The sequence below is a fragment of the Telmatherina bonti genome (genome assembly GCF_933228915.1).
Source record: "Telmatherina bonti genome assembly, chromosome: 15".
NCBI lineage: Eukaryota > Metazoa > Chordata > Actinopteri > Atheriniformes > Telmatherinidae > Telmatherina > Telmatherina bonti.
The window spans coordinates 28,500,244-28,520,735 of NC_136613.1; the positions used below are offsets into that span (position 1 = coordinate 28,500,244).

Genomic DNA, 20,492 nt, shown 5'->3' on the forward strand with positions numbered 1-20,492 from the left:
ACCAAGAATAAAGATACTGAGCTGGAAAGAAGTACAGTAAGTCCTCTTTTAGACTGAATGAATTGGCCAAAGATAAAAGGTGTTCCATCATCTTCAGATGCTTCAATCCATTAGAGGAGCAGAAAATGATGAAGGGCCAGTCTCAGCAATGGGTTAGATTAAAAAACAAACCCCACACAAATTAAAAACTGACTTAAATGTGTCATCACCTGGTCTCTTCATGTGTCCACCGTCATCCGTCAGCCTTGTTTATCCTGTTTTTTCTTGTATAATTACATATTTATATACCTGCCTACATATGTTGTATCTATTAAGCTTGTTCACGTTAAGAAGAGAAGAGTTCACAAACAGGAAAACATGAGTCACACTGACTTCATGTTTAGTCTGTAGGGATCACTTGGTTCATAAGATATTAAAAGTTTTATAATCCCAACCATATCTTGCTAGATGTCTGTGTGGGTATTCACCTTATTAGTATTAGCATCAAAATGCATGAACTATGCATAAACATAACTTAAAATATGCCACAGATGGAGCAGACATAATTCTTACTGATGGCTACAGCAGTTCAGTCAGTTGGAAAGGACTTGTTAAACCCTCAAGCAATTATTTCACATCTGTAGTTTTTAGATAAATTTGATGGGATTTATTTGCATGTGACTCTGCCACTATCTTTGCATTTGGAAATGCATCATCAGGTTCAACAAAAACACATTTTTTTTCCATAACGAGCAATTAAATGACTGTTTTATTCTGTGAGTCAAAAAATAATAAATTGCCAGCATCAATCCATCCAACAAACCAATAAAACCAGATTAATTAAAAACATCACAAACGTAGGACAAGCCCACTATTTGTCTAATTGTTTTAAATAGAGATAGTCTCAAATTCAAATTTCTCAAGTCTCAAATGCTAAATTTCACGGACGACCTAAAGTAATGCCCATTCTAAACTAAACAAAGACACTGCATATGTCTACCAGAATCCCAGTGGACTTTCCACTGGTTCCCTGTTTCACAGAATTTATTTGGCTGTTTTTGTGATGGATGAATACTAAACAGAAAACCTCTGAACATCAGTCAGATAACGGCCAATATAAAGAGGCTTACTCTTTATTAGGTATTTTTTTATGCTCTTGTCTGAGCACCATCCAAGCCTTTAACAAACATTCAGTAATGAGCTATTAGTTAAATAATTACAATGTAAATATTAAAAAGAAGTGTGGAAGAAATATTATTAACTCAAGAAAAAGCCGTTTTACTTTCCTCATATATAGAGTTGGCTTTTCTGAAAAATGGAAAGAAGACGACAAGTACAATCTGTACTGTGTGTTTTTCCTACAAGATACAATAACAGTACAAGAGTATATGTACTATGCTGACACTGTGGAGGATATGATTCCTCTGTCAGAGCTGTTCTCAGGTTCTTTACTGTAAACTGAGTAAAATGACATGACTTGTCGTTTACATGACACTCTGCAGATCATCGAGATTCTCCCTGTAGAGGATTCACCTCATAGCAAGGAAAAACATGCAGCTGTCTTTCTCACCACATTTGCCAACAATTCATTTATGTATGGTATAAATATTTCCATTAAGGCAATGTAACATGTGGTTTAGTAGATCTGAGGATCCTTCATTTCCCTAAAAGCAGAATCTGAAGCTCAGGAATGTTTTTCTAGAACATTTTTTTCTAAAAGAAACTGAAAGCTGCAGCGTCAAGACAGCAGACTGTCATGGTGCTTCCATAACGGCTTACGCCATGAATAAAGAGAGAGAGGTGAATTTCCTATTAAAGTAACATCAACCAGATGACGCGTTCATTTTAAACATACATCAGCAGTGAAGTTCAGGAGCATCTATGTTCTATCTATGTGTTAGTCCGGTGTTTCTCAGTTCTGGTCCTCATGCCCCCCCCCCACTCTGCCTGTTTTAGACATGTTCCTCCTCCAAAGCACCTGAGTCAGACTGTTGAACTTTCTCATCAAGTTCTTTGCAGCCTGTTAACAATCCCTTTATTTCATTCAGGTGTGTTTCAAGTAGGGTTGCCTATAAAACATGCAGGGCAGGGGGGGGGCCTGAGGACCAGATTTGAGAAACACTGTATTAGTCCAACATCAGAGCAGTTGTATTTGTGCTCTCTGTGTAACTTTCATCATTTATTTTTAGAACAGTAGAACTCAAAGTCATAGTATTTCTAAAGAAAACAAAGAAAAATTTTGAAAGGCAAAGTTATTTGTGTTCATTTTTATTATGATTTGGCTACTATGATGTGCGACATTTCAATGATATTAGTGATTTACCAGGGTTTGCAAACATACTCACTGCAGAAGTACATGCACATACAGTAGTGTATCTATGACTTCAGAGAATATTACATAAACTAATATTAATTTTAGTGATGTAATACCTTATAGTTATATATTTGCAATTAACTGGGAGTTTAACTTACTTTATACCACATAATTACTTTAAAAAAATCTTTATGGTTAGTGATTTTTTCCCCACAAATAGTAGCAATTATATCTAAATAGCACATTTCATTATTTGTCTGTGCCAAACAAAAAAGATAAAGTAAAAAAAAAAAAAAAAATTCAATACAGTCATGCATGAACCTCGACAAGAAGTAGTATATCCAGGTAACCATAGACACAGGTTCACATGTATACATGCAAACACTGCAGATGCACAAGAAAAACAAAGTTCAAAGTTCAAGGTCGCTTCAATCCCCATGGGTAGATCTGTACTAAAGTCACGTGGAAGCATGTGAAACATCCATGATGTGATAATATGAGCAGATTGAAATCCCTGTAGCAGGAGTGATAATAGGCTGTACAGTCAAACAGAAAAAGACAGCTTCCTGTCTCTCTGTAATTCAGCATTTCAAAGAAACTCTCGCTTCAGTTCTTGCTGTCATGCCGTGAAGCTGGAACACAGAGTGAAGCAGGTCGGAACAGACAGAACCAGAGAAATCATAGTTTCTTTCATTTCTAGTGGATAAAAAAAAAAGCAAAAAGACAATTCTATTACCTGTTTGGTATCTTTATCAGATAAGTCATTGTACTTTAGACATTTAAGATTTGATCGCTGTGACGATTTGATGCGTAACGCTTTGCAAACTCCAAAGTTACATATCAGCCTCTTCTTTTGCAGGGCTTCTTTGTTTCCATCATTTATTGCTACTGCAATGGAGAGGTGAGTGTTTTTTTTTTACTTTCACATCGTTTATCACTGGAGGTAGTGAAAAGCAAAAACCATAAATAGATTCTTTCCCTTTAAATGGTGGTAACATAAAGTGGGATCTCACTGGGATTTTCCGAAAGGTGGAGTTACACCATTTAAAATCGGATTTGTTCTTCTGTCAGAAGATTCTTCCATATCAAACACCGTTGTTTCTGATGAAAGTTAAACAGGATGCTAAAGGAAGTCTCCACGCTTTTTATCCAATGCGTAAGCTGGTCCATTTGTTGACTCCTTCGCTTAAATTCACAAGTGAAAACGCGAATGCATCTAAAATTGTTGGTGACATTTTAACACCAAACGTGTCAAAAGATACACACCGAGAGGATTTAGCACATTGTCATGACTGGAAATTAAATTGATTTTATGAGAGAAAAGAAATTCTGGACAAAAATTTGTCAAATTTTGACTGTGTAGTGTCAGTATAACACACCTGTTGAGACATGCTAAACCCCTTGATGCTAATAAAACTAGCATTAACTATAGTTGCAACACACAAGATGAAGGCTGTAAAAACCTTTCCCAGCTTTACCTTGGACACATCCAGGCAAAGATGTAAAAAGTAATATAAATAACTATAGCATTTTTTGTTGTTTTCTTTTGTTTGTTGGTGACAAACCATCAGTTTGTTTGAGGGGGGGTGGGGTGTGTATTTTTTTTTTGTCTTGTCCAGCATTTAAGCATGCAGAATGATTGTATGGATGCTGTATTCTGCTGAGCAGACTTACTTTGCCAAGGGAAGCTTTATAGATATAATTATTCATAATTTATTTTTCTGTTTATTTAGCATAAGTGTTTGTATCACAACGTTTGTATGGTACTGCTGGACCCGACCGGAGAGGATAGAAAATGAACAGAGAAAGGAAAAGAGAAGAAGCAGACAGAGTAGAGAGGAGACAGAAAGCACCTTGTAGAGAGAGGGAGAGAGAAAACCATACATATCCACATATATACACACACACACATCTATACGCATGAATACACGTCACCTACAGAACATACGCAGTGGAACGTGTACGGAGTAGAGTGATCATGCCAATGTCACCCCACCCAGGTGCCTATTTTACCAACAACAGCTTAAGGCAGTGTAATGGGAATGGTACATTTTTATTTATTTATTTTTTTTTCTGCACTAAAAGTACCACAGCCACCTGGTCCTGTGAATAAAACATAGCTTGTTATTTCATTTTATTTAGAATAGTTAGTGTTTTTTCTTACAAAGAGAGATTCATATTTTGTGAAAAAGATGTTAAAGGCTATATCACACTGAACTGAGTCTAGTTCAATTAACCAACTGTAAAAACACATCTTATAACACTTAATGTTTGTTTAAGAACTCTCTTAATTATTAAAGAATTATTAAATCATAATTTAAAGGACAGATATAAACTCTGAACTTGGAGAATGGTCTTACTGGAGTACTTGCTAACTGCACTTCTTAGCAGTGTAATAAAATAAACATAATTCATTTGTAGACAATAACATTTCTTTATGTTTTACTACAAATATGTAAACCAAAATGAAGCGTTACTGTACTTGTACCAACTTCAGATTTATTTTGAAGTTATATTAAAAACAATACTGGTCTTACTTTGTCTTTATTGCTTAATTTGTCACAGGTCCAGACAGAAATAAAGAAAACATGGACACGCTGGAACCTGGCGTTTGAGTGGGAGGGCCCGGTGGTCTGCGGCCGCTACCGTTACGGCTCTGTGGTTGTGGGTCTTAACAACAACAGCACCAGCAGTCAGTCCCACCTGGCCGGGGGTGGGATCTCCACACGCTCCACCACGCTCGCCTCCAGCCGCGTTTACTGGAGCTCAGGTCCCCCTACGATCAACACTCACGCCACCCTCCCGGGGTATGTAATCACCAACTCTGATCCATCCATACCTGAAGAACCTGAGGACAGTGGTCCTAAGAGAGTGGATGATATCTCACTGCAGGAGAACCCGCCAGTCCTATATACAAGTGCAACAGGTGAAGATGAAGAAGAAACACTGTAGCAGCCAACAAAGTCAAGAAAGACTGGAGTCACCAGGTGGAACTGTTCAACCGATTAACTCTCTTGTGCGATTTAAGCTCTGAAGATGGAAGCAAATCACCAAAAAGACTGTATTCCAATGGAGCTATAGGGGGGCAAATATAAAAACGGTGATGATGAATGCAAGTGGTCATTCTGTTTGTGATCATGCCAGCAGGAGTAACCAAAATGCACTCACATCAGTGATGTCTGCAAGACCAGTTGGAGCTACAGTGGGACTCAAGCTGCAAGCCTAAGCTGCAGGTATAGAAAACAAAAGAATTGCACGCTTGCTAAAGTCTTTGACATGTGACGCCACAACAGTATGCTAAAGGCTGTTGACAGCTGAATAAAACAGCTGACATTAGAACAAAAGTCAAAGGAGGATAATCAGGTAGGCTGGTGAGAAATTGTGAAGATGAAAGGTAAACAAAAAGGCCTGTTCGCTGTCTCTCATGGCAGGAAACACCGTTACACTCTTCATTATCCAAAATCCCCAGAAGGCTTCTCTTAAGTTTGACTGAAAGAAAAAAACTTAAAAATGCAGTGTAAAAAAAAAAAAAAAAAAAAAAAAAAATTATATATATATATATATATATATATATATATATATATATATATATATATATATATATATATGTATGTATATATATATATATATGTATGTATATATATATATATATATATATATATATATATATATATATATATATATATATATATATATATATATACATATATATATATATATATACACAAGATATATACACAAGAAAAAACGTTGTAAGAAAACCGTGGTGCCACCTGTAGCATGATTGCTGTGAAAAAATCTGTTGAAATGTTGTGAAGTGATGAAACTTTGTTTTTTGAAACAGGTGGTTTGGATCTACAGTCGGTGTAGTGTAGTATCTCCACAACCTTCATTTAGCTGTGAATGGCGTGTATATGGCGGACAGCAGCAGAAAAGTCTGTTCAGACACCGGATTGTGGACGTGCTATACCAAAGCTTTAGCTTTTAACGCATTCTATCCTTATGTCCACAGGGAGAATTCTGCAAACTTTATGTGTTCCAAGATGTTTATTTTATTTTTATCATCATTAAAATGATCATCATTATTACCATGTTTACCAAAAATGAGCTCCATTAAAAAAACAGTTAAACTGATAATCAACAGAAAACCTGAAAAAAAGGTGCAAACGTAACAGTTTGCATGTATCTACTGTCAGAAACGCCATAAATGACTAAAATATTCTTCTTTTAATTTAGCACAGTGGCAGTCGGTGGTTTATGGATTATATGACGCATGAAATTATGGTTCTGAATCATGATAAAAGCGTTGGAATGACATCTTTCATTTTTATAGATTACAATAAAAAATGCAAGTTATTATGTTCAAATAAGCACAACATTAATCAACAAATCTGAAACAACCTGTTTTATTTTAAAGTGTACTTTTTCTTTAAGTTAAGAAACTGAGGAAATTGGAAATCAAGCATGTACAATTTAAATAATTTAATGCAATAGTTTGCAAATATCATCAGCCCATATTTTATTCCAGATAGAATGAAATAGCATTTTATTATTTCATATTGATATTACTTCATTATGACCTCGATGGCAGCAACACATCACAAATAGTAGCAACAAGGAAAGGAAAAAAGGCCATAAAGTTAATTGGCACAAATTAAAACCACCTGGAGGAGCATTTGCCAACTAATTAGGCGAACTGGCAGCAGGTGAGTAAGACGAGTATAAAAGGAGAATTTTAGAGCAATGGAGCATCTGAGTTGTGGAGATGGACAGAAGTGCACCAGATTGTCGTGTTTTGCCTGATCGGCTGGCGCTCATCAGTGGTAACTCTATCCACCTGTTGGCTTCCTAATTGTCTCTGCTGTTTCATTCAGTTCACCTGGTTTCCATTTCTCTCTGCCTACTTAAGCTCCCTCCAATCTCCTCTTCTCTGCCAGATAATCATCAGACTTATGTCTAGTTGTGTTCCAGCGTTCTACGGATTGTTCCTCAGTTGCCGACCTTCTGCTTCACGCCCCCGGATTACCCAACTTGCCTTTACACCTTTACTTTTCGGATCTTCTGGTTACCGACCCTTGCTTGTCTTTGGATCTCCGAGCCTTGTCTTTGCCTGGACGAGTAATTTGCCCTTCCGTTTACCTCCCATCTGGAGCCTGGTTTCTTCAGCAGACCAGTCACCTGGAGTGATCCTCTGCTCATTCTCCTTCACCAATAAACTGGTCATTTGTCCAGAGCTCCTTGTATGTGGCTGTAATTACGGATCCTCACAGTAACCCATTACACCAGACTGTAGCAAACTGTCTAAATTCGTGCAAAAATGTCTGAAAACAAGAAGTTTGTCAGTGCACGATCTACAGTGTGTAATGTCATTAAAAAAAAAGAAAAGAGTGAGGAATCTGTGTGCAGCGGCAGGGCCCCAAATGAACTTTTACCGGTTTGCCTGACTTTCTAATTTGGGTTCAACAGCAAAAAAACAAAACAAAACAGGTCACTTTTTTAAAGGAGTTTATTTAAATACATTTTAATTATTTTATTTGGATCTTAATAATTATTTAAGCTAATATAAATACTATTGTAAATTAAATTATTTATTAAATTAAATATCAATTAAATCAAATTAAAATATTTATTATTGTAGATATATTGTAGTATATATTGTATGAGGTTTGGACACCATGTCACTAGAGAGGAGATGGACCATTCAGCTTGTCAGGGGACAGTTCATTAGCTTGCATCTCTGATGGTGTCATTTGTGCCGATGGCGGGGGATCCGTTCACATCTGGAAAGGCTCCATGAATGCTGAAAAGATTTCAGAGCAACATCTGTTCCCATTCAGACATCTGTTTCAGGGAGGATGAATGGATAGATACTTTATTCCTCCCCACAAAGGAAATTCATAAACTAATTTCTTAAATTTGTTCATTCATTGTCCTAACCGCTTAGTCTGATTAAAGGTCGCCGGGAAGCTGGAACCTATCCCAGCAGTCTTTTGGTGAAAGGCAGGGTTCACCCTGGACAGCTTGCCAGTCCATCACAGGGCAATTTCTTCATATCTTTAAATTTCATATCGTTGAATAAATGAAATATTTAAATTAATATCTTTAATTTCATAAAATGAATTTAATTTCTGCATCAGACCAGAATAGGACAACTCCTAAAACTGGTCTCCTCACTTCCCAGATGTTAGGAGACAGATGTTAAAAGGACTGCTGATCGTCTTTTTAATGATGTGTTGCTGCCGTCAGATTCCAGCTGAACTAATATTTTCCATGTAATGTTAAAATGTCTCAGTTTTAACATCTGGATTGATGTTTATTCTTTACTGGGAATATGTCTTCACAGGATTTGCAATTCATTCTATTTTTATTTATATTTTACACTGGATCCCAAATTTTGGGGAATTAGGGTTGTATTTATATTTCTAAACACTTAAAGATTGAAACTTCTGAAGTTTTGTAAAGATGAAATCTTCTAAAAGTTGAGCTGAATGTCTTGATTTATTACACCAAATTAGGAAATTATATGAGCTTCTTTATGTCATTATCTTTTACATTGAAAAGAACCTTAAATTTTAGAATTATGTGAATTTCTTTGATCTTTTCTTTTGTTCAGTAAACAAAACATGTTGTTTAACGGCTCGGGTCAGAGTATTTTTCTGAGAATCCTTTGACTTATAATACAATCTGCAGAAAGATGCAGTCTGGCGCGGTGAGCAACGATAACAGAGTAATGAATTGTTGCATTTACATAATCACATGCATAGTGGGACACGAGCGAAGCCATGACTCCACATAAATTCTCAGATGTAAAAGAACCTGTCAATCACATTGTTCGCTGCAAGTGAGGCAGTTGGAAGCTTTGATTTATCACTGCAGTATCTTGTCTGAATATGATGAACCTGCCATCATAACTTTAAAGCAAGAGGGTCGTTTTGTGTAAACCTGTCCGTCAGCATTTTCTGTGAGCAATGAGGAAGCGTTCAAACTTGGGACAAAAGATCAGTAAGTCAGCATAAGAATACAGAGGCAGCATGTCAACTGTTATACAGAAGCCTCAAATGGACAAAAGGAGATCTTTGATGTTTCTACGCAGTTTATTGTACAGAAAGACTGTGTAAGAGAAATTAAGGGAGTGTTTAGTCTGTTTAAGTCAGCAAATTCACCTCGCATTCTCACCAAATTCTAAGATTTGTTCCTATTTTAAGAAGCACAAATATAATTGTTGAGGTGATTATTTCAACAGCAAGTTGTTGCCTTTTTCCTGTTCCAGTCAGATTGATCGTTTTTATGAAGACAGTGTGCATGCGGCTTGATTTTATTCTGCTTCTGCACATGAAACAGCAAAACTGTGAAAAATACTGTGGGAAAAAAAGTAGATTGACTTTAATTTATCTTTTTAAACTAAGTTAATTTAAAAAAAAAAATCTGATATGTATAATCTAGATTGTGGAAGCAAATGCTTCTTTTTCGTTGGTTGCGAGTGATTGTTGATGGCACCTGTGGTTTCCAGCAATGTTTGCTGCTTCTAGTCATGTGTTTACACCTAATCAGATTGTCTTTGCTTTCTTTTGCACCATATTTCAGGAAAACGGAGCCAAATCTCACTTTTAAGTTTTATGTGGATGTTTTTAAACCTTCTGATTGCATCTTTACACATGAAGAGTGACAACATCTTGCTTTATCATGCAGTTAAAAATTCTCTTTGTCTTTATAAAAAATACAAATGGTGGGTTTTGTTTCATATGGGATGTCTGAATTTCTTAGTTTCCAGTGTTGGTGCTTTTCACGATGGGGTTAGCACACCACTGCCTCGTAACAACATTCACAGCACTTTGGCTTTTTTTCAACACTCTAAAAACATGCATATTAGGTTAATTGGTGTTTCTAAATTGACTATAGGAGTGAGTGTGAAATTGGCAAACCAATGGGTAGACCCTGTATCTCGCCTAACGGCCGCTGGGAGAGACTCCAGCTCCCTGTGCCATGCTGAATTAGATCAAGGAGGTAAAGAAAATGAATAGATAGATTAAAAAAGACACATACACAGCACTCCCCAACCGGGCACTGAACATAATGTCAGGTGTTTTTATGCGCAACGTCTTCTATAATACTTGTTTTATTACCACAGAAAATGTGAAAAACTATTAGTTTTTACCATTATGACTAAAAAACTCTGATTTTCAGACTAAATTAAATGCACCATTGGACACAGGGTGCTGAGTTACAATGTTAATGAGTGTGTATGCAGCCCACATTGTGAGGAATCATGTATTTAGTGAAGAAAAACTGGAAAAAATGCAAAGGTATGCAGTTAATTTTTTTCCATCTTGTATTTTTTACTGTAAATTGAAATGTTGCCATTTTCAGCAAAGTGTTTATTAAGGTGTAATCTCATGCAGATATGATTTATATGACCTGTAAATGACTTTTTCACCATGAGATGCACAGTTCCGAAAAATGTGACTTTCAGAAAGTGTTTTATATTTCTCCTGTCAGTTAAAGGACTGACTGTGAAGCAGTCCAGTACTTATGGTTGCTACTAACTGTGTCGGCTTGTTGCATGCTGTCAGTGCCTCTCCTGCTCCAGCAGAAGCTTTAACAACTTAACTCGAAAGGATTTTTGGTAATCTCGTCTTTTCATGTGCAAAATGCATTCGGCTGTTTATTCTCCGTGAGGCTTGTGTCTTTCTCTCTGAACTTTACTGTATTTCTCTCATGATTTTCCTCCTCCTCTGTCTTTAAGCTGCTAATAAATGTTTAATGTGTCCAGAAACCATCTGTTGAGCTGCTCTTTGATATTCCCGATGTTCATGGACAGGATGAGCTTAAATAAAAAAAAAAAAGCTTATTTATCTAAGGTATTAAAAATCAGATCGTTAGAGAAGGTATTACTTGAGTTTGTTTTTAATGTTTGTAGGAGCAAAAGACTCAAACACATCTGTAATTCTGGAACTGAACTAGACTATAAGCTTGTTTACTGCGTCTGAAGAAAGCGGGGGCAAAGAAGCGCTTTGCGAGACGGGAGAGCTGCTGGATAGGGTGATTATTTTAATGGTAAGAATGATTTCCTACATCATGGTTAGAGAAAGCAGAGCTGAATGAGTGCTGGAAATTAACCCCATCCTCTCTGTAGTGAGTCATGCTGAGAAGGAGAGTGTGGGGGTGTTGGACGGGCCATTACAAAGACTTGTTTGTTTATCGTCCGCCTGTTTTTTGACTTAAAATTCTTACTTCTAATGGATGTTTCAGCTTAGTGAAAGAGTTTATTGATCCCTACTGGGATCTCCTTTCATTGATAACACTGATTGAACTGTATTGATTTGATTACGAGTTGAGTTGAACTGGACTGTCAACTGGATTGTAGCTAATTGAGTAACAGAATGTTTATGTCTAAGATTGCCTTTTTTATGGACTGGCATGATCAAAATACTGAACTGAATGAACACATCTGTGCTTCACCATGAAACCTGAACATCATTTTGTTTGCACCATGTTTGTTTACAATTCAGTTTGACTTTCAAGAGGACAAGCATTCTCAGAAACACTTTGCAATTCCAACCTCTTCCAACCACAACTTCACAGGAAGTGTGCCAAACTAAAATCCTTTACTGTACAAAACCGTAATTGTCAAATAAAGACCCTTTAAAGCTGAAACCTGTAACCGCTGCATGTCCTCTATATTCTCACAGCTGGGTGCTGAGACTTTTATAGAGTTTTACAAAAAACAGCTTGCAGGTACATGTTGTTTTTGTTGTATTAGAGCTGTTCAATAGATTTGGATTTGTTCTTTACAATTACAACTCTATAAACATACAAATAATGAGGATGGAGATCTAACTATTCCGGCATGTTGACACTCATCTAAGCAGAAATGGCTTGAGGCACTCTGCTGATCCTGCAGTTTTCTTCTCTTAAAACAGTAAAGCTGATGTGTGTGTTGTCATTACTAAATCCTCAAATAAACTGGTTTCAATCATATATTTTTTCCTGTTTGTCAAAGATCTAAATGCATCAGATTTGAATTAGAAAGTCCAATAACACCTTTTTTACTTGGTTCCTGTAAGCTGCTGCTATCTTATAAAATTCTGATTTTATAACATCAGCATCATCTAAAAATCACCAGAGAGAACGTGAGCTGTGAATTTGACTGTACTTATTATGAAATTTCATAGAGTAAGAAACCAAAGGATATCTGGAATGTTTTCACACTCAGTCAGCCGCATCACAGTTTTGAGCATATTACCTTCAATAATTGACTTCCCCTCCTGCTGATGCATGCCGGGACAAGAACGGCCGTCCAATCAAATGGCCAAAATAAATTTTGAACTGTAACTCAGAATAAAACAAATGAATCATTTCTCTGGTTAAAGACAACTCTATTGGTATTTTCCAGAAAACCAGTTGGAAAAACAGATTGCTTAAAAACCACCATACCACTCTGGTAACCTGCTTTGCTCTTGAAGCGCAGCACAGATTCTCCACATCTCACAAAAAGCCATGTACAAAACAAGATTATAATTAATAATAATTCTGGTCCATCAGCGTACTGTGGACCAACTTTATCAGATTAATAACTTTTGTAGCACTTTCATTCAACTTTCTTTCCTATACGCCAAACACGGAAGGACTCATCAACAGAAATTCAGATTTTATGCCTCATAAAATAAGATGTTTACCTGATTTTTTTTTTTTTCCCCTTTGCGTATCTTTGACTTTGCTGGTGCTTCTATTAGATACAAGTTGAAACTCAAAGAGCTCATTTATGGTCTCTTTCTGTATTTTCAGTAAATACACGTTGCTGTCAGAGGAAAGAAAAGAAATCATTTGACCCCTAATTAAGTTTCTCTCATGCCTTCATCTCTAATTAGGTCTGTGTATTATTTTACAATAGAAGTGTCATAATTGCTCAAGTAGATGTATTTTAAATATGCTGCTTAATTTATCTACATGTCTTATTTCTACGACTCTCCACCCACTCACACCACTTTGTTTTCACTTAATTTTCAAAGACATGCACCTTCTCTCGTGGGGTTTGTCATACAGCCTCCCCTTAATTGCAGCCAGAGCCAAGGAAAAGAAAAACACAGCACCCACTCAAGAGCAGGGACCCGTAGCCATACCAATAAGATGCCTGTTAGGCATTCACACAATGGAAAAGAAGAAAAAGTCTAGTGCAGTAAATAGTCAAATAAAATATATCATGAAGCTTGTTAACCATATTATTCGGCAACCAAACAGAAATGGAGGAAATGTTTCCTTCTGCTACTTTTGTGCACGTAGTGAGAGTATGTAGTGTTTTTTTTACACACAGAGGCAAAATGCATCACAACACATGAAGGTTTTTCTGTTGGATTCTTTCCTATAGTGCAAATATTAATACTATAATCAGATCATTATGCAACTCCAGATCATATTTTGTTTTTGTGATACTCCCCAAAGTTACAATGGCAGCGACTGAGAGATGGTTTCTCAGCTTTAGGTTCTGTGTAGCATTTGTCTTACCCACTGCCCACTTTTTTAGATACATCATTTTAATTGCTTAACTTAAATAGTTAATCGACCAGTGGGTAAAAAGGAAGAAAAAGCTGGTGGAAATCTACGTTCATGGATTGATAATCCATGTTCCTCATTTTGCTATTTGTGCCCACAGTATCACTATTCTCCACATTGTACAAGGTCCTGATAAAAACTACATTATTTAGACTCTTCAGATCTGGACTGAAATGTTTTACAGTGTGCAGATTAATTGAAAAACGTTTTTTTTTTCAGCTTTTATTCTGTTAGTGTAAATGCAAACTATGAAGATCTTTTATGATGTTGCAGGAACTTTACCAAACTGAGGAATTCTGCATTTTGCCTGTTCAGTCCAGCTTTTTGAGGCAACACCCAGGTACTTAAAGTTCACTATGAATGTCTGCCCTGCATGTTCACCAGTGGGTGAGGATGGGCTCTTTTGCAGAAGTCAACTACAAGCTCCTTGGTCTTGCTGGTGTAGCAGTGTATGTAGTTTTGCTAATACCAGTCCACACGACTGGCAATGACCTCCCTTGTTGTCCTGCTGGTGCCTCTCTGGCATGCAGCCAACTAAGGCAGAGTCATCAGACAACTGCAGCTGAAGTCAGAGGTGTAAAGCGAACAGAAGCAGTGAGAACACCATTCCCTGGTGTGCGCCTGTGCTGCAGAATACCGCATTCGCAGCTGTTGTTGATATACACTAGCCTTCTCATAATGCACTATGGCAGGACATTTAATCATGTTTTTAATACTCCTGTAAGCAGTTTTGTATCTGCAGTTCGAGAACAAAGCACTTTAGTTACTTGCTACATTTACTTACCACCATTTCCAGCTTCTGCAGATTATCCAGATCAGCTGTTGAAAGGTTGCTGCTTGTAGAAATATCAGGATGTCTCTGCTGGAAACTATCCATCATGGTCTGTCTTTAGAGGAGGAGGGAGGCTGTCTGAATCAATAAGCTGTTTGCTTGCACAGCATGTGGAATTTAAGGCACAAAACACATAGAGTAGATAGAAATAACTTTACTCTTGCTAACAGTACCATCTTGCAGAACTTTAAACTAAACTGTCCATGTAAAAGACTCATTCTGTATCTGCTTCAGAACCACAATGGTATCGCTGCATCATTTCCTGGCTAGTCGGTGGTGCAACATGGGTGGATGGAACGAGACATAATGTTCCAGAAGTGCTCGACTGCAGTTGGGTCTGGTGAATGGGCAGGCCAGTCCACAGCATGAATGCCTTTGTCATGCAGGAACTACTCACACACTCCAACCACATGAGACCAAGCATTTTCTTGCACCTGTAGGATTATTTCTTTATGGGGATTGTCTAGTTAATTGTCTCTAATTTTCACCTGTTGTCTGTTCCAGTTGTACAACAGCAGGCAAAATTATTTATGTATATGTATATATATTATACATATGTTATATATGTATATATCTATATATGTGTGTGTGTGTGTGTATGTGTGTGTATTCATATTTCTCAACTTTTTAAAAAATATTTAAACTTAATACATGAGTGTGTGATTACTAATTTCCAATGCAAAACATCTTGCTGAGAAGGAAATTTCTCAGCACTTCCTCCCAGGACAGATAGTTATTCCAGAAATGTTACTGACTTTGAGTTACATGGTAATGATGACCTGTTCCCTTTGTTTGTTTGATTTTGAAACTGTATTTAGCTAAACTACCTGTTAGGTTGGCTATAGTGGTAGGAAAAAAATTGCAGAAGCGTACCTTTTCCTGCCGTGAGTTGACATTCTGGGCATGCTTAGCAATCCTTTTTGACTTGTGTGTACATTCCTGGCCAATAAAACCTCTTGCTTATTCTGTGGAAAGTTTTCATTAAACCCAAATGTCCTGCCCATGGGATAGTGTGGCCTAACTTCATAACTTCAACTCTTGGCCCCTCTGGAAGAACTAGCTATTTACATCCATCAGAAACCTTATAGAGGAGATTTTCCAACACAAAATGCTCAGAAAGAAAACTGGAATTAGCATCTGCTTTCTGAAAACACTCAACAAGTGTGGGATCGTTCTTTTGTTAAAGTTACATATCACCAGAGATTGTGAACTCATCAGTAAGTTCTGGAGCCTCAACTTCTTGCTCTGATTGCTCTGCTGACTGAAGCAATAACTCCTCAATTTGCCCCCTACGTCTCTCCATTCTGTCCTCCTGACTGCATCCTGAGCTATGATCCACCTGCTCATTGTAAAATGGCATTAACTGTAACACGTCACTGGTCTCAGCATCCAGACCAGAAACAGTTGGAGCTGCCACGACAGAATTAGGCTCAGCAGGATGTGGAATTCCAAATTCTGACTGAACAGCAACAGACTTAGTGATTTTTTCCCCAGATTTCTTTGTGCCAGCCCTGGTAACAACTCCACACAACTTGTTCTTACTCTCCAGGATAAGATCCAACAACACCGGAAAATCAGTTCCCAACAAAACAGGATAAGGCAAGTCTGGGGTCACGCCAACTTTCATAAGATAAGGTTGGTTATGAATTTCAACATAGATCTCAGCAGTTGGCACTTCTGAACTATGTCCATGTACACACACCAATGGGAGTGTGTTTTCCACATCCCACAACCCTCTTGGAATGTGTTTAGCTTGCACAAGGGACTGTGAGCAACCTGTGTCTGATAGTGCAGGTAACAATGTTGCATTCACCAGGACACTAATACTGGTGCCACAAGAGACGCATCTTGAGAAGCAAACCGCTCAGGTCTTGGAACATAACACATGTTTGTACTTTTAGGTTTTTTAAGAGGGCAAAAGGGGCAGATATGACCAACTTCACCACAGTTGTGACACACCACCTCAGCTTTATTGCTTGATTGACCCTTACGACTGAAAGAATCTAATACTGATGGCCTCTTAGTATGACCTGAAGTGTGAGTAAATGAACCACCACCTTTACCAGGCCCCTCAGACGTACCTCCAGATGATTGAAACTGTCCAGCAAAGCAATAAACTCCTGGTCCTTTGTGAGAAGTCACATAGGCATCAACAAGGTCTGCATCATCCTCAGAAGTTTCTGGGTTATGTTCTTTAACCCAAGCCCTTACCTCTGGCAACAGCACTCCCAGACATTGTTCTAGGACCATTTTATCCATCAGTTCCTCCTTGCTACATGAATCAAACTGAACCCACTTACAAAATAAGTCCTTGAGGCAAGTATACAACTCATGAGGAGATTCATCTGCTGGAATTTCACAGGAACGAAACCTTTGGCGGTAGGTATCTCTGTTAATTTTGTATTTTTTTTAGTATTGCACTCCTTAACAAAACAGTCTTTAGTATCTGCAGGGTTCATGGCTCCAAAAGCACACCTGGCCTTCCCTGTTAACAATGGAATAAGACGGACCGCCCACTGCTGTTGTGGTCAACCATAAACCTCTGCAAGCCTTTCAAAAGTGGTAAGATAATGTTCAATATTATCCGAATCCTCCAACCTTTGTAACTTGGGTTCCCCTCCTGGTACTCCAGAGTGCTCCTGAGCTGACTGACCAGACCTGGAGGCCTCCAAATCCAGTTGCAGCTGTGTGACCTGATGAGTCAATACACCAAGTTTTTGTTCTTGCTTGGCAGATTCCTTCTCATGTCTTTTATCTATTTCCATTTGCACGTGCATGAAGCTCTCAAACATCCTTGCCAATGTGGCCAAGCTGGCATCAGCTGAAGCACTTACACTAACTCCTGGTTGGGGGTCAGTATATTTCATATCATTTGTTGTATTTTCCTCCACACAGTCATCCACTTGCTGCTGCCGGCCCTTTTTAGGAGGCATTCCCTGGTTAACTTCTGATACCACGTGTGAGGTTGGTTATAGTGGTAGGAGAAAATTGCAGAAGCTCAGCTCTTCAACTTTGTCTTGTCTTTATTAGTTACAAAAATAAAACGCATGAGTCAGTCATGCACCAGCTAGCAGTTGGACAAGCAATATTCAATGGCTGCTCAATCACAACAAAAATGCTCTCTCGCGCCTGAAGCTTCTCCTCCAGCTTTATACTGGAGGCCCCCCCTAAGAGGACAAACCAACATTAACTGACATTCACTTTACAATTAATACAATGCTTAGATACAAACTATACTACGTACATCAACCTGCCAGTAAAATGTAGCCAAGGCTATTAACATTCCAACATGGCTCAATATATACATATAAAACATAGATTATTCAATAAAGATCAGTCACATTAACATGAACAGGAAACACCCCTTCAAGATCTCTACACATGGCACATGCCATTTTCACCTGTATATAGGGTCTATAAAGGTATTTGGACACTCACCATTCTGGTTCACCTACTCACTAGGAGGCATGGTTCACCATGACACTACCGATTAAGAGTTTTGAATCACTTTTTCATCGCAGTTGATGAGTAAGTGATTTCATATTAATTTTAAGATACAATTCAAAATTAGCATGTTTTCACAGCACTTCTTAAAACCAGTTAAACCAGTCCTTCACAAAATTAAGTTACGAATATGCCAAATATGATCCACCAGAATAAGCTTCTAAAACACACCTGTTAGCTAGCTTTCATTGTTGTTGGAAGACTTCATACTTTAGTTTAACTTTACCCACTCAGCCAAACTTGATTAAAGCAATCACCAAGTAAATAAAAGCCAGATCTTCAATTCACAAGATGATGACTTGAGTGGACACCAGGGGGCTTGTCCATTCAAGACCCTGATTGAATGAGCTGAGATTACCTCAGAGGGAAACCGAATACTCAGGAAAATTTACACAAATAAAGCACAGAAAGCCAAAAATGGTCAACATGTGTACAAGGAAAAGAGAACACCAACAGATCGCCAAAGGTTGCACACAATCCATTACACAAACAAGTCACACATTCTTTATAGACTTTTCAACCCTTTTCAGCAATCTGGAGTTTTATGTGAACTATATCATTCAGATACATTTTCAGAAAGGTTTAGGACTTTTTAGGATCATAATGCAGTGTAGTCTATGTCCAGTGGTGATCAAGTCAATATATTATGTAAAACCTCATCAGGCATAATTTTAAGTGACTTGCAATGTGAAGTAATCAGCAAAATAAATAATTTCTCGCGACCTTTCAGTGGGTTAAGAAAGTGACAAGAATTATTTATTATTTTCTTCTTCTTTAGCCACATATTTTTTTTCCCCTATTTTCAGGATTGATAGGGTGACTAGGAAAAGGTACAATGCAAACAGTGGAAATATGGCGAAAAGTTATAGTAAACAGTTAAGACAGCTTCTAGGCGATGCCACAAAGCCAGAACTGAATTTTCTTTTTCTTCAAATGTTAACATTTCAATTCTTACTAGTTTGCTTCGTGAGAGAAGATAATTGTTCTTGTGCACATGTAACATGCTGGCTGCAAACACACACATATACATGCACACACACACAAACAGACACAAATGACTGTAGCTTGATTGCCATGTTTGAAGTCCATGCTTTTCAAACTGTGGTATGCCGATTTTTTTTTTTTTGTTGTCCGATATCAACCAACTCTCTCTGTCTATAATATATAATGTCTGTGTTTTTCTGTCAACATCAAACGAAGACTGGGAGAGAGTTTCAGATCTGAACTTTCCAGTGAACTTTCCAGCTCTCCAGGTGTCACATGGCCCTGACACTCGGATCAAAAGATGCTAGCTCCAGGCTTAGATTTGCCTCGCCCTCCATCCTCCTGTTTTGTTTGTATGACAGCAAGTGAAGACAGACGGTTATAATTGATTTTTGCAGTTTAAAGATTATGCAAAAAAGGCAGACTCCAAAGGTAGAGAAATTGTCTTTTGATCTGTGATCAGTGGTGGAGCTAGAGTGGTGGCAAAGGTGGCAATGTCCACCTCTGAACTCTGATCAAAGACCCCAGGTTCTGCTTCGTGTCACAAGACCTATCTTAAGACAATTTGAACATAGTTTCCAAGTCATCATATTAAAATGTTTACATTTAGCTTCACATTTCTATGAGATTTGGTTCCTGTGTAAATACAACTTTGAATGCTCCATCTCCATCTCCATCTTCTGCCGCTTATCCGGGGTCGGGTCGCGGGGGCAGCAGCCTAGGCAGGGAAGCCCAGACATCCCTCTCCCCAGCCACATTTGCCAACTCTGCGGGGGGGATCCCAAGGCGTTCCCAGGCCAGCCGAGAGATATAATCCCTCCAGCGTGTCCTGGGTCTTCCCCGGGGTCTCCTCCCAGAGGGACGTGCCTGGAACACCTCACCAGGGAGGCGTCCAGGAGGCATCCTGACCAGATGCCCGAGCCACCTCAACTGGTTCCTCTCGATGCGGAGGAGCAGCGGCTCTACTCTGAGCCCCTCCCGGATGACCGAGCTCCTCACCCTATCTCTAAGGGTGAGCCCGGCCACCCTGCGGAGGAAACTCATTTCAGCCGCCTGTATACGAGATCTCGTTCTTTCGGTCACGACCCACAGCTCATGACCATAGGTGAGGGTAGGAACGTAGATCGACTGGTAAATCGAGAGCTTCGCCTTCTGGCTCAGCTCCTTCTTCACCACGACAGACCGGCGCAGAGCCCGCATTACTGCAGACGCCGCAACGATCCGTCTGTCGATCTCGCGCTCCATCCTTCCCTCACTCGTGAACAAGACCCTGAGATATTTAAACTCCTCCACTTGAGGCAGGACCTCACTCCCGACCCGGAGAGGGCA

General features: G+C 38.4%; 1 protein-coding gene across 1 annotated transcript in view; it reads left to right on the forward strand.

Moving 5' to 3' along the window:
• The window catches only part of pth2ra (parathyroid hormone 2 receptor a), a gene marked incomplete at both ends in the record, with an annotated part of 85,885 nt that extends 80,640 nt beyond the window's left edge, over positions 1-5,245 (forward strand). Inside the window, 2 exons of the mRNA XM_079254429.1 lie at positions 3,153-3,194; positions 4,859-5,245. Of these exons, the coding sequence (XP_079110555.1) occupies positions 3,153-3,194; positions 4,859-5,245 (429 nt within the window). The remainder of the gene's footprint in view (positions 1-3,152; positions 3,195-4,858) is intronic.
• Between the last annotated feature and the right edge of the window lie 15,247 nt (positions 5,246-20,492).